The sequence below is a fragment of the Eulemur rufifrons genome, chromosome 17 (genome assembly GCF_041146395.1).
Source record: "Eulemur rufifrons isolate Redbay chromosome 17, OSU_ERuf_1, whole genome shotgun sequence".
Classification (NCBI taxonomy): domain Eukaryota; kingdom Metazoa; phylum Chordata; class Mammalia; order Primates; family Lemuridae; genus Eulemur; species Eulemur rufifrons.
The window spans coordinates 70627513-70642178 of NC_090999.1; the positions used below are offsets into that span (position 1 = coordinate 70627513).

Below are 14666 nucleotides of genomic sequence, written 5' to 3' on the forward strand. Positions count from 1 at the left end.
TTTGGCCTCATCACCACCCTGTTCACTATATTCTATAATAAAACACTCTTACAAAGCTACTTTCTCCCACCAGAATCTTTGCATATATTGTTCCCACCGTGTGAAATACTCATCTTCCATCTAAGGCTTAGCTCAAACATCATTTCTTCAGTTATACCCTCCCTAACTCCGCAGACTGTTAGAGCGTTCTATAATTTTCTTATTGCATTTTCTACATTTTGTTTGGAGTATATTCTCATATTATAATCAAATGCTTATTAATGTAACTACATTTTTTTTTCTGTCTACAGTGCTACCTCTAACACTATTCAGAGTTGCAGGGATCTGGTTGCTTTTGTTTCTCTTTTATCCTACTTCTTTTTCCTTAATGTGCTTACCCACTTTCTTGTTTGAATCCATAATGACTATCATAATCAGGGAGATGTTAGTATAATACTTTAAAATAATGAGGAGTGGAAAGGAAAAAGTTGAAAAATTCATTTTTCTAAATGAGCACCTCAATGGAAAGACAGATAAATGATGAGTCTTTTCTGTTTATGCTTAAATCTTAAACTGCTTCAGATTTCAGCACATTTCTTGAGAGGAAAAATAATTTTATCCTTAGCCCCGTGTGATCACCAGAAACTCTGCCAGTTTGCTTGTCCTCCAGTAGTGACCCTCGACCTGGGTCTGAGTCCATTGTCAGCCTCTAGCCTGCATCAAGAATTTGGCAAGTATCTCAGGGACAGCTTTGATGCCCAGCTCACCTCTAAACACTTCTGCAATTTTAATCTCTCTAGTCATTTGCCTCGTTCTGACTTTAAATATCTGATTCTTATCATTTAACCCAGCTTTCTAGTTATTCTCTATAGGGGAATTGGCCTGCTGCAAACTATTGCATTCTACCCCACTTCCATGGCTTTAATTATCACTTATTTGATAGTAATTTCATAATTTATGTCATTGGCTTTGACTTTTATTGTACTTTTAAAAAACAAACTGGATTGTTTGAATTTATAATATAATTATGTGCTTTGGAGAGCAAAAAAAATATAAAGTAGGCACACTGGAGAAATTTGCTTACTTATACCCCTATTTCTACCCTACCTCCCGAAGGTTATCATTTTAACTACTTTCTTGTTTATACCTCCCATTTTTTATGCAAATACAAGTAATGATAAATACGTATCTCTATATTCCATGCTTTCATCACAGAAGGTAGCATACTATATTCATTGTTCTTCGTTTTGAGTTTTTAATGTAACTACGTATTTTTAATATCCCTTCTTAAATGAACATAGAGATACCTCCTATTCATTTTTTACAGTTGTGTAATATTGCTTTGTTCAGAAGTGAGATGATTTATTCAAATAGTCTATTGTTCCTTCACACTTAGTTTTTCCCAGTGTTTGGGTTATCTATATCGTATATTATATATAACATAATATAGATAATATATGATATAGATGACCTTACAGGTATAAATTTATCTGTTTGCAAAATATCTTCAATAAAAACTTCAAGAAGTGCAAGTGCTGGCATAAAGGGCAAACACATCTGTAATTTTGTTAGGTATTACAGATACCTCTTAATAGAGTTGTATCATTTTGTGCTCTCTCTAGCAATATATGAGAGTACATGTTTCTACATAATTTCATACACAGATTCTATTATCAAAGTTTTATTCTTGTAAACCAAATATATAATAAATATTATCACATTACAATTTTAATTCTTATCTCCTTTATTATGAGTATGGCTAAACATCCTTTCATATTAGTATTTGTATTTTGTGTTCTTTGATACTTTCCCATTATTCTATTTGGTTGTTAAACTTAGGAGCACCTTACAAATTAGAAGAATTAATCTTTTTATAGGATATGAGTTACAAATATTAATTGTTGCTTGACTTTTGACTTTTCTCATGATTATTAATTTTATAAAGTAAAATTTATCAGTCTTTCCCTCAGGACTTCTAGATTTTGAATCATAGTTTGAGAAACCCTCTTTTAAAGATAATAAAATTAGCCAATATTTTCTTCTAGTATTTGTAATATTTAATTTTTTACATTTAAATCTTTATTCTATTTGAGTTTTTTTAGGTATATTAAAAGAACTATGGATGTATCTTCCCCCAAAATATATCCAGTTATATCAGAACCATTTTCCAAAAGAGTCCATCTTTGGCGCACTTCAGATTTCACTTTCATTATACATTAAATTCCCATATGAGTTGGAGTCTATTTTTAGACTTCTTGTCAGTCTGTTCATAAGTCAATACTAATTTTTATTTCAAAATATTAAGGGGGCACAAAGGTTTTTGTTACACAGATAGCTTTTATAAAGCTTACATCAGGGCTATTAGTGTGTCCATCACCAGAATAATGTTCATTGTACCTGTTAGGTAGGTTTTTAACCCTTGCCACTTCTTGATTTCCAATGACTTTTACTTCTGTCTGTGATTATGGCAACACTTACATGAAATTTCAACTTTGTCATGTCTTTTTCTATCTCATATACTAAAACTAGAGTATATGCATGTGTGTTTTACTCTCCTTATTGCTCTGTCTAGTTACCAAGAGAAATGAGAAGATTCAGAACTAAACTTGTGGAATGTTACTATCATCTCTTTCATCTCACTGCTGGAAACATTTGCTTGGATGTTTCACATGAGCTTTAAATAAAGAATGTTCAACATAGTACTGATCATGTTCAATCTGAGCTTTCTTGTCCTCTTTAATTTTCTTTTTAAATTTTTTTTTTTAATTTCAGCATATTACAGGGGTACAAATGTTTAGGTTATATATATTGCCTTTGCCCTGCCTAAGTCAGAGATTCAAGCATGTCTATCCTCCAGACAGCGTGCACCACACCCATTAGTTGTGAATATACCCATCTCCTCCTCCCCCCTCTCACCTGCCTGACACCTGATGACTGTTACTACTATATATGCACATAAGTGTTAATACCAATTTGATGGTGAGTACATGTGGTGCTTGTTTTCCCATTCTTGCGATATTTCACTTAGTACAATGGCCTCCAGCTCTATCCAGGATAATACAAGAGGTGCTAGATCACCATTGTTTTTTTGTGGCTGAGTAGAACTCCATGGTATACATATACCACATTTTATTAATCCACTCATGTATTGATGGGCACCTGAGTTGTTTCCACATCTTTGCAATTGTGAATTGTGCTGCTATGAACATTTGAGTGCAGATGTCTTTTTTATAGAATGTCTTTTGTTCCTTTGGGTAGATGCTCAGTAATGGGATTGCTGGATCAAATGGTAGGTCTACTTGTAGTCCTTTGAGGTATCTCCATATTACTTTCCACAGAGGTTGTACTAGTTTGCAGTCCCACCAGCAGTTTCTAAGTGTTCCTATCTCTCCACATCCATGACAACATTTATTGTTTTGGGACTTTTTGATAAAAGCCATTCTCACTGGAGTTAAGTGATATCTCATTGTGGTTTTGATTTGCATTTCCCTGATGATTAGAGATGCCGAGCATTTTTTCATATGCTTGTTGGCCATTAGTTTATCTTCTTTCGAAAAGTTTCTGTTCATGTCCTTTGCCCACTTTTTGATGGGGTTGTTTGATTTTTCCTTGCTTATTTTCCTGAGTTCTATATAGAGTCTAGTTATCAGCCCTTTATCAGATGTGTAGCATGCGAATATTTTCTCCCATTTGGTAGGTTGTTTGCTTTAGTGACAGTTTCCTCCCCGTGCAGAAACTTTTCAGTTTGATCAGGTCCCATTTATTTATTTTTGTTGCTGCTGTGATTGCCTTAATTTTCTATTTAATGTAATCATTATTCTTTCAGTTCCCCAAACTGGAAGTCTGGATATAACCTTAGATTTCTCCATATTTTGTGCTAGGCACATCAAATTAATAAACTTTACCCTTTTATCCAAGGTAAATATTTCCCAAATATTCTATCATTTTTATCTCTAAATATCACTACTAAATTCTAGTTACTTTTCTTTTTCTCCAGTTCTTCCCCTTAGCTCCATCATCCACACTATCTTCAAAGTATTCTATATAAAATGAAATTTTATCACTTTTATTCCTGAGGTGTACGGTTTTCAATGGCTCCCAGGAGTGTACATAAGATAACACTATTCACATTAACATGGAAACACAGGCTGTCCATACTCAGACCCTTACCTAGCTCAAATCCCCTTGTCTCATTCATCACCATGCTATTCCTGTCATAACGAACTTCTTGACAAGACATTTCATACATTTTTGCCTCTACTTTCACTGCTCAGTTTTCCTATTAAGGCCTTGCCCACAAACTGCTTGCAATTTGAGAAATCAATTATCTTCCTAACCCAGTTCAAGTCATACCTCCTACAGGACTTTTCAAATCATCTTAGATAGAAATTATCATTTTCCTCACTTTGTTACCTGATCAGCCTGTACAAGCTCCTCATGACTTAAAATTTTCTGTTAGCATCTTGGGAAAAAAATGGAAAATTATGGCCAATTATTGTTACTATGATAAAAAAGAATATTAAGTAGATTTCATATATTGAGAAAGAACATGTGAATAATAAATGTCAATTCTATTTAGAATAATAATAAACTTATGTACTGAAATTCTAAAAGTTATTATGTTCCTGTATAGATGACACTGATGTTTTCTCATAGTCAAATGGGCCTATATAGAAGTAAATAGTCAATAAATTCCTTTAACCAATGAATCAACATTATAACTAAATATGTGTTATAATTAAGAATTTCTTATATTTATGAATTTTCCACGTGTGTTAAATTAAGTAAATACCTTGTTTTAAGTTAAAGTTAAACTAAATGTGATATCTATTTACTTTATGCAAATAAACTAGTTAAAAGAGAGAATTAAGTATATGCATAAATTTTGACAATGTAACAATTTTCCCCTCTGCATTTGCTACCATGAAACACAGAAAAAAATCATTCACAACAATATTCTAAAATTTTCCCCAAATCACTTTTCTTATGTATTAAATGGATAATGATTTTGAATAATATGTACATACCGAATGATGGCCATGGTGAGTGGTACGCCAGAAAAGCCAGAAAATATAATTATAGAAGAGAAAAAAGCAATGAACAAAGGTAATTTATAGCATTTTGCATCACATTTGCCAGGTCTGGCATCAATAAATTCACCTTCTCCATCTGCGATTATTAATCCCTCTTTAATGCAAGAACAATTGTAGTACATCTATGAATGAATATTGAAGAAGAGCAACAATCTTTCAAAAATACAGTCATGAAACAAAAACTCACATAATAAAAATTCAATCAATAACTGTAGGGAAACTGACTAGTTTTATTAATAAATATCCTTACATTAAGCCTGCAATTTATTTAGAAATGAAACATTTATGATAAATCCAAGCTATTTTGCCTGACATACCCCCATAATATGCTGAAATAAAAAATTTTTTAAAAATTACAAATATAAATTAACACTGAAAATATGGGTGATACGTAAATGTATTTGAAATGTTTTAGATCTTGGTGTTTTCTCCCAAATGTCAGATATACTGCTATGCCCTTGACTGATCCAATTTGACAAACCATGTGGCTAGGATTTAGGAAAAGTAAAACCTGCCATCTGTGTCCATGCCCTCCTTCCACCACAACTGCCCTCCCTTCTATAAAATTTGGTTATATTTGTGATTAAAAGAGACTATGCCAACAACAACAAAAAAAGAATTAGTGTGTGTATTGCATATATAGGTATAATCATAGCTATTTAGGAAAAGTTCTATTAATTTAAGAAATTTCCCTCAAAATATTTATAGTCAATGTCGTAAGTAAGGCAATTGAGGGCAGTTAAAGACAATGTAAAGTATAAAATGAAATTTTAAATAAGCAGGGAAAAATTACAGGGAGTATTGGAGGGGTATCAGGGTATACTTAACAGATCAGGGAATGCCTCAGTGATGAAGTGATATCTGAGCAGAGATTTGAAGAAGGTAAAGGAGTGAACCATGTGGTTATCTGGAAGAAATATTCCAGGTAGAAAAACAAGGTGCTTGAAAAGTCCTGTGCTAGAGCTTGCTTGACAAGTTCAAAGGAAAGCAAGGAGAACAGCATGGGCTGGAGCAGAATGAAAAAGAAGGAGACTAAGAGAAAATAAAATCAGGGTGGCAGGGGAAGGGTTGAGTATACATAAATTGGTAGGTAATTACAAGAGCAATTTAAGAACTTCGGTTTTTATTCTGAGTGATGTGAAGCCATTGGAGGGATATAATATAAGTGACATCTTTTAAAATATCACTTTGGCTGCTATCCTGAGACTACTGGACCATGTAGGCAAAGGTAAAAGCAGATAAAGCAGTTAAAAAGCAATAGAAAAAAGGTGCAAGACAATAGTACTTGGGGTCAGGATAGTATCAGAGAAAATGATGAAAATGGTCAGATTCAGCATTGACTTTGAAAGTAGATGTAAAATGTCTTGCATGGAAATGGTTACCAGAAAGAAAAATTCATACGGAAAGGCCTTCCTGGGAGAAACTAAGGCCTTCAGTCAAGGGAGGCAGTCAGTTCATAGCTCACAGAGAGAACCAAGAAAATAAATACTACAACTTCTCTTTTTTCCCCCCTATCTTTCTGATGTTTTTGCTAGCACTGCACTCATTATGACCTTCAGTCTGTCAGAAGCCGGAGGGCAAAGGAGCTCTCATCCTACAGCTCAGTACCCTGGGACAATGAACATGGTAGAGAAGTTGAAAAGTGGATCTGGAGGATAGATAGACTAAAGATATCTAGCAAAACGAATAGCTGCAGGTCACAGAATTTAAGCTAACTAAGGGTAGAAGTAAAAATATAAAGAAGGTTTAGTGAACTGATGGCAGAATTAGGAGATATTAAACTCTGGAAGGGCTAAAGAATTGAGGAGTCCATGTACCAGAGAGAGTGAGATGCAAGAGAGGAAGCTATAGTTTAACAGTGGGATGACTGAAATTGAGATCATGGAAGAAGTAAAGTTATTGAAAATAAAAGGCCTAGGGTGCGACTATGGAAGGATGGTAGATGAGGCAGGGTGCAAACAAGATTACCGGGAAAATATGAGTCAAGAAATTATAAGGGTAGAGTACTTTAGAAAGAGTTTGAAGATAAATCACTTTAGTGATTTCAAAATCACTAAACATGGTACTGGAAAGAGTGCCACCACCTTAATACTGGACTGCCCAGCCTCCAGAACTGTGAGAAATAAATTTGTTTTCCATATAAATTACCCAGTCTGTGGTATTCTGTTATACCAACACAGAATGGGCTAAGATACTCATTGATACTTTTGGATAATTAGAAAAAGTGTCAGTGAACCAGGGCTTAAAATCCTCAAGGAATGAGAGGAAGAAATTTTGAGTCTGAAAATGACTGTAACTAGGAAGGTAGTAGAAGTAATGCCTTTAGAAGTATTTAAAAGGCAAAATTCTTCTGTCTTGTCTTTGAAATTAAAAGACCTTCATGGAATCTGCAAAATATCAGCTGGAATAAGTTTCAATGATGGAGGTTTGGGAAGAATTAGGAAGAAAATTCTCTGATGATTAGTGGCATACTGTTAATAATAGCTTCTGCTATTCTATGTTTTCCTTTGGAGACATTATTTCCATCGAGGATAATTGTCCTGTTGGGTTATTTCTGACAGATCTATTTTAGTCTTCTTTCAATTTTTGTGAAAAAATATTTTCTTCAAGAAAAGTATTTGTTTCTTCTTTCAATTTTTATTACGTGTCAAATGCTATCACACAATTTGGCTATTTTGTGGATTATTTCTATCACTACTATTCATTATGAATTAATTATTCCTTAGAGAAATATAAGAAAATTATGAAGAGTTTCATGAAATAGAAGGAAATTCCATAAAAGGGATTTCCCAGAAAAGGAAAGAGGGGTTGGAGCCATGTAATGGATGGTCTGTTTAGCTCTTGACTATCCTATGGGATCTAAACACTGAGGTCAAACAGATCTGTTGTAAATTGTGACATGGTGAGCATTTAAAAATCATTTGTGTACTACAAAATAAAGTGGAGGACAGAGGTAAGTGGAGTATAGGTAAAGCAAGATTTTTCATGAGTTAATAAATTTTCCATAAGTTAATAAATTATAATTGATATATGAAAGTTCATTATTTTTTGTTACATTTAAAACTTTTCATAGTAGCATATTTTAAGCATAATGTATAACATTTAATAAGAAAGGTTTTTAAAAAGGGTACATAACCTTTTTAATATGAATGCTCAATAAAAACCTGAATATATGTTATTAAATTGTAAGCCAGTGAAAACATTACTATGAGGAACTAAATTAAAGTTGGTCAGGTATGCTAATTTTTTATATGTGTCTAACAGGAAAATATATTGTTACATAGGTGTACAATTAATAAAGGACTTCATCACCAATTAAGGGAGGAGGCACGCCCATCAATCAGGAAATATACCTCCTTGTTGCTCTCTCCCATTCACAAGGACTAGCCAGAACAGGGAAAGAGGAACAGAATATTAAGAGCCTGTGTCCATACTTCTGTGCAACTTAAAAGGTAAAAATGTAGTGGAAAGTCCATTACTTTACAGCGTATTTATGAAGCTTTGGATATTAAAAAATTAACCCAAACAAGTCGAGTGGTCAACTACTTTCCATGACAAAATAAGACAATGTGTTAGGAGATGGTAGAAGGCCTGGGGAAATAAGGGATTCTGATGGTAATGGCCACAAAAATGAACAAATAGGGAAGTTTTAAAATGCTCCCAATTCATGTAAATGCCAAAGGACAAGCAAGAATAACATATATTCAATTTCACATCACATAGTACTACCCTATGAATCTTCTTTGACTCTCTTACTTCTCTGGTGGGGCAGAAACAGAAACAGCAAGGTATAGAGTAAACATTTTGAATTTCTTAGCAGAAGGAAAAACTGAGTGAAAGGTGACCAAATGGCTAGTATTGGTCAACCCCTCGGTGTGGGAAAGATTGTAGTTCAAGGTTTTGGGAGATTGGGTGCTGCTGATACGTAGCATAAAACTAAGAAAAACTACATAAGTAGAAGACAAAATGTTCTCTTGGGCTTTTTTTTTTTTTTTTTCAACTTTGCTATGGCAAGAGGTATATAACAGTCCCCCACTGCTTTAAAACTATAAAATTGTGATAATATTTTATATGTAAGCACATTTTAATGCAGGAGTATCTATTTCATGCCCAATTTCCATCAGCTGTTTGTATGGTGATAACATGAATGGGCAACGTATGTAACCTGAAATTCTGTATCCCCCATAATAAGATGAAATAAAAAAAAAAAAAGAAAGGAAATAAAATAAAATTTTTTTCCTTCATTTTAATATTAAAAAATGGAAAATAAGAAAAAAGCTTTTATAGAGACCTAGGAGAGGAAGAAACATATTAAAAGAATTACCCTTTGTTTGTTTAACATTTTAGAATATGTACAGCCTGCAAAGCAGGGAGAAAAATATTCAATATCATCTCTTCCACATATAGAACTATGAATTGAAGATGAGCATCTACATTGTTCATTGCAAGGAGCTGTGAGGTTTCCCAACTGCCCTGTTCTGTAAAAACAAGACTGCATGTAATTATATTACCAGTTTTATAATTATTAATATATATCAAGATATTAACATCAATACAATTCATAAAAATATGCTTATCGAAATAATTTCTTTTTTAACAGCTTTAGTCAGTTATAACTGATATGCAATAAACTGCACATATTTAGAGTGTGCAATTTGAAATATTTTGATATATGTACACACTTGTGAGATCATCACCACAATCATCCTAACAAACATAATTATCAGCCCCAAAATTTCCTTATGCCCATGTGTAAATTCCTCCACCCCTGGCATACACTTATCTACTTTCTGTTACTATTTATTAGTTTGAATTTCCTAATGTTTTATGAAATGCAATCATACAGTATGTATACTTTCCTTGACTTCTTTCATGCAGCTGTTCTTTATAGGGTTTTTATGTAGTTATATGCCTCCATGTTTTTAGGGTAAATATTGAACTTTTTAAGAAACTCTCAAACAGTTTTCCACAGTGGTTTGATATTTTGCATCCCCATCAGCAGTGTATTAAGAGTTTCAGTTGTTCTCCGCATTTCTTCTTTCTTGGTATAATCTTTTTTTATTTTAGACATTCTAACTGGACTACAGTAGCTTCATATTGTGATTTTTTAATATGCATTTTGCCAGTGACTATTGATGTTGATCATCTTTCTATGTGCTTATTTTCCCTCTATATATATTGAGTAAATGTTCAAATTGCCCATTTTCATTGGGTTGTTTTCTTAGTATTAAACATTAAGAATACTTGATATATTTATTGTATTCTCTAAAGAACTAAACACTTCTTTGTTAGGTATATCCTTTTCAAATATCTTTTCATAGTCTATGGCTTGTTTTTTTCCTTTTTTAAACAGTCTTTCAAAGAACAGTTTCTTAATTTTGATGAAATCCACCTTATCAATTTATTTCTTGTCACATCATGTGTTTGATGTCCTATCTAAGAAATCTTTGCCTAAACCAAGGTCAAAAGTATTTTCCCTTATAGTCCTGGAATTTTATATTTCACATTTACATCTACAATCTATTTGAACTAATTATTTTATATGGAGCAAAGTATGGATCAAAGTTCGTTTGCATATAGGTATCTAATTATTCTAGCATAAGTTGTTTAAATAACTACATGTTCTCCACTGCATTTTATATGCATCCTGTCAAATATTAATTATACATATATGTGTGGGTTTAGTTCTATAGACTTTCCATTCTTTTCTACTGATGCATTTATCACTTTCATGACTACCACAGCTTTACAAAAAGTCTTGAAATCAAATGTTAGTCCTTCTCTTTTGTTGTTCTTTGGAATTGTCTTAGCTTTAATAGGTTCTTTGCATATCTACAGAAATTTAAAAATTATTTTGCCAATATCTGAAGATGAAAATGCTAGGATTTTAATTGTGATTGCATTAAATACAAACATCAACTTGAGAATTAACATCTTAACAATATTGAGTCTTCCAACCCACAAACATGAGTGATCTCTACATTTAAAAATTTAGATCTTTAATTTCTCTTAGGAATGTTTTGTAATAATGAGAATATAGGTCATTCACACCTTTAATCAGATTTATCCGTAAGTATTTCTTTTTCTTGATACAATCAGAAATTTTTGTTTAATATCAATTTTTGCTTATTTGCAGGTAAAAATACCTTAAATTATTGCATATTAATCTTGTCTTCTATAGTATTTTTTCTTTTCTTGATACTATAGTTAATGGTATTATTTTTAGTACTGGTTTCTGCTTATTTGTAGGTAGTGCATACAAATACCATAGATTCTTGCATGTTGATCTTGTATCCTGCAACCTTACTAAACTTATCTTACTTGTTCTAGTGGTTTTATGATTTTCTAAATAGACAATCGTGTTTCCAAATAAACACAGTTTTACTTCTTTTTTTTTTCCTATCTGGATGCCCTTTATTTATTTTTTTTCCTCTTACATTATTGTAATGGCTAGACCTTCAGTGTAATGTGAAAATAGAAGTATTGAAAGTATACATCCTTTTATTGTTCCTGATTATTCAGTATTTCATCACTGTCTCAGTCTGCTTCGGTTTCTATAACAAAATACCAGACTTGGTGGCACAAACAATAGACATTTATTCCTGATAGTTCTGGAGAACAAGTGCCAGCAGGATAGATTCCGTGTTTGGTGAGGGCCCTCTTCTTGGATTGCATACTGTCACCTTCTCACATGAAGCAAAGAGGGAAGGCTCTGGTCTCTTCCTCTTCTTATAGGACATTAATTTCATCATGAAGACTCCATTCTCATGGCCTCATCTATACCTAATTGCCTCCGAAAAGTTCCACTTCCCACTACCATTACATGGGGGATTAGAGCTTCAATATATGAATGGAGGGGGATACAAACATTCAGCCCATAATAATTATTAGTATGATGTTCCCGTAGGTTTTCATAAATTCCCTTGCCAGATTGAGGCACTTCCCTTCCATTCCTAGTCTCTTAGTTTATTAGAAATGGATGCTGAATTTTATCCAGTGGGGTTTTATTGGCATCTATTGAGATTTTAATATGGGTCTTTCATTTTTAGTTTTTTAATATGGTAGGTTACATCAAGTGATTTTCAAACATTAAACCAACCTTGCAATTTCTATGATAAATCTTGCTTGGTCATGATTTATTTTCCTTTTAATATATTATTAGATTCAGTTCACTAAAATTTTTAAATTATTTTTGCATCTAGGCACATGAGAGATAGGTCTGTAGTTTTCTTACAATATTGTTATCTGGTTTTGCCATCAGGATAATGTAGGTCTCACAGAATGAGTTAGGAAGTATCCACTCCTTTTCAATTTTCTGAAATAATTTGTGTGTTATTACCACTAGCTAGTCTTTAAATGTTTGATAGACTTTACCAGTGTTACATCTGGAGTTTCTTTGTCAGAAATTTGCAGTTAACATTTAATTTATTTAATAAATATCTAAATTATCTATTTCTTTTTGAGTTTGTGTCTTTCAAAGGATTTATCCATTTCATGTAAGTTGTCAATTTCGTTGACATAAAGTAATTCCATAATATTATCCTATTACCCTTTTTATATAATTAGAATCTATAGTGTCATTGTATCACATCTCTGACTCTTGATACTTTCTATCTCTCACCTAAGAGGCAAAAAACTAGAGGTTTAGCAATTTTATCAATTTTCTAAAAATATCATCAAAATGTTTTTTTTATTTACTCCATTGGTTTTCTCATTTCCACTTCATTGATTTCTACTATGATTTTAATTGTTTCCTTTCTTCTACTTATTTTGAGATACATCTGCTCTAATGTTTCCAGTTTTTTTAAGATATAAACAAATGTTATTGTTTTGAGACTTTTTTCTTTTCCAATGTAGGCGTTTAATGCTATACATTTTCTCCTAAGTACTGCTCTAGCAGCATTCCACAAATTTTGTTATAGTATGTTTTCCATTTTCATTCACTTCAACATACTTTCCAATTTTCCTTTTGAAAAAATTATTTGACCCACAAATAATTATTATTTAGAAGTTTTATTCAGTTTCAAATATTTGGGCCTTTTCCAGAAATCTTTTCTTAATTAATTGATGCTTAATTTAATTATATTGTGGCCAGAAAATTTAATTCCATTGCATGGCTTGAATCCTTTTAAATCTATTGAGACTTGATTTACAACCCAGAATATGGTCTATCTTGGTAACTGTTTTATGTACACTTGAACAGAATATGTATGATGTTATGTTGAAAATTTATACAAATGTCAATTAGGTTGGTTGACAGTGTTGTTCAAACTGATTTTTTGGTCTACTGACCACTGATTGTTTGGTCTACTTCTTCTATTCATTATTGAGTCTACTTCTATTCATGATCTGACTATATGTGTGGATTTCTCCATTTCGTCTTGCAATGTATAAGTTTTTGCTCCACGTATCTTAAAGCTTTCTCATGAGATTCACAAATGTTTAGAATTGTTATGTATTCTTGATAAATTGGCTACTTTATCATTATGTAATGACCTTTTTTGTTACTGCTAAAATATTCTTTGCTCTCCAAATTACTTTGTGTGATATTATAGTCCAGCTTTCTTTTGATTATTTTTAATATGATACACCTTTTCCTAGCCTTTTTAAATTAATCTACTAGTGTCTGTATATGAAATGTATTTCTCTTATGCAGCACATACAATAAGATCTTGCTTTTTTTACTGAACTAAATATTCACTGTCTTTTAATTGAGATATTTAAACCATTTACATTTAATAAGATTACTATATGGTTAGGTTTACATATACTCTCTTTTTGTTTTTCATTTGTTCTTCTCTTTCTTGTTTCCCTTTTTCTGCATAAATTGGGATTAAATAAATATTTTTGTATAATTTTATTTGAACTCCTATGTCAGCTTACTAGCTATGACTCTTTGCCATTTTAGTGGTTGCTTCAGAATTCATAATATACATTTTTAACTTAACATAGTCTACTGATGTGATTTTATAGCATTTCATGTAAACCCATATTATTCTATTTTATTAATAAATACTTAATTTTAAAGAGAAAAAAATGATAATATCAAAAGCTTATATATTTACCCATGTAGTTGCCATTTCCTTTACTCTTTTTTTTTTTTTTTTTTTTTTTTTTGAGACAGAGTCTCACTCTGTTGCCCAGGCTAGAGTGAGTGCCGTGGCGTCAGCCTAGCTCACAGCAACCTCAAACTCCTGAGCTCAAGCGATCCTCCTGTCTCAGCCTCCCGAGTAGCTGGGACTACAGGCATGCGCCACCATGCCCGGCTAATTTTTTTTTTCTATATATTTTTAGCTGTCCATATAATTTCTTTCTATTTTTAGTAGAGGTGGGGTTTGCTCTTGCTCAGGCTGGTCTCGAACTCCTGAGCTCAAACGATCCGCCCACCTCGGCCTCCCAGAGTGCTAGGATTACAGGCGTGAGCCACCGCGCCCGGCCTCCTTTACTCTTTTTTCCTTTGTGTAAATTCATATTTTCATCTGGTATCATTTTATTTCTGCCTGAAAGACTTCATTTAACATTTCATGTACTGAAAGTCTATTGGTCAAGAATTACTTACATTTTTCTATTAACAAATCTAAAATTATTTCTCCT

The 14666-nt window shown here is 32.5% G+C and overlaps 1 protein-coding gene across 1 annotated transcript in view; it reads right to left on the bottom strand.

The window, feature by feature from the left end:
- SLCO6A1 (solute carrier organic anion transporter family member 6A1) overlaps nt 1-14666 on the bottom strand; it is a 79815-nt gene that overhangs the window by 13144 nt on the left and 52005 nt on the right. The window contains exons 9-10 of the mRNA XM_069492235.1: nt 9397-9550; nt 5007-5194 (exon numbers count right to left, since the gene is read on the bottom strand). Of these exons, the coding sequence (XP_069348336.1) occupies nt 5007-5194; nt 9397-9550 (342 nt within the window). The remainder of the gene's footprint in view (nt 1-5006; nt 5195-9396; nt 9551-14666) is intronic.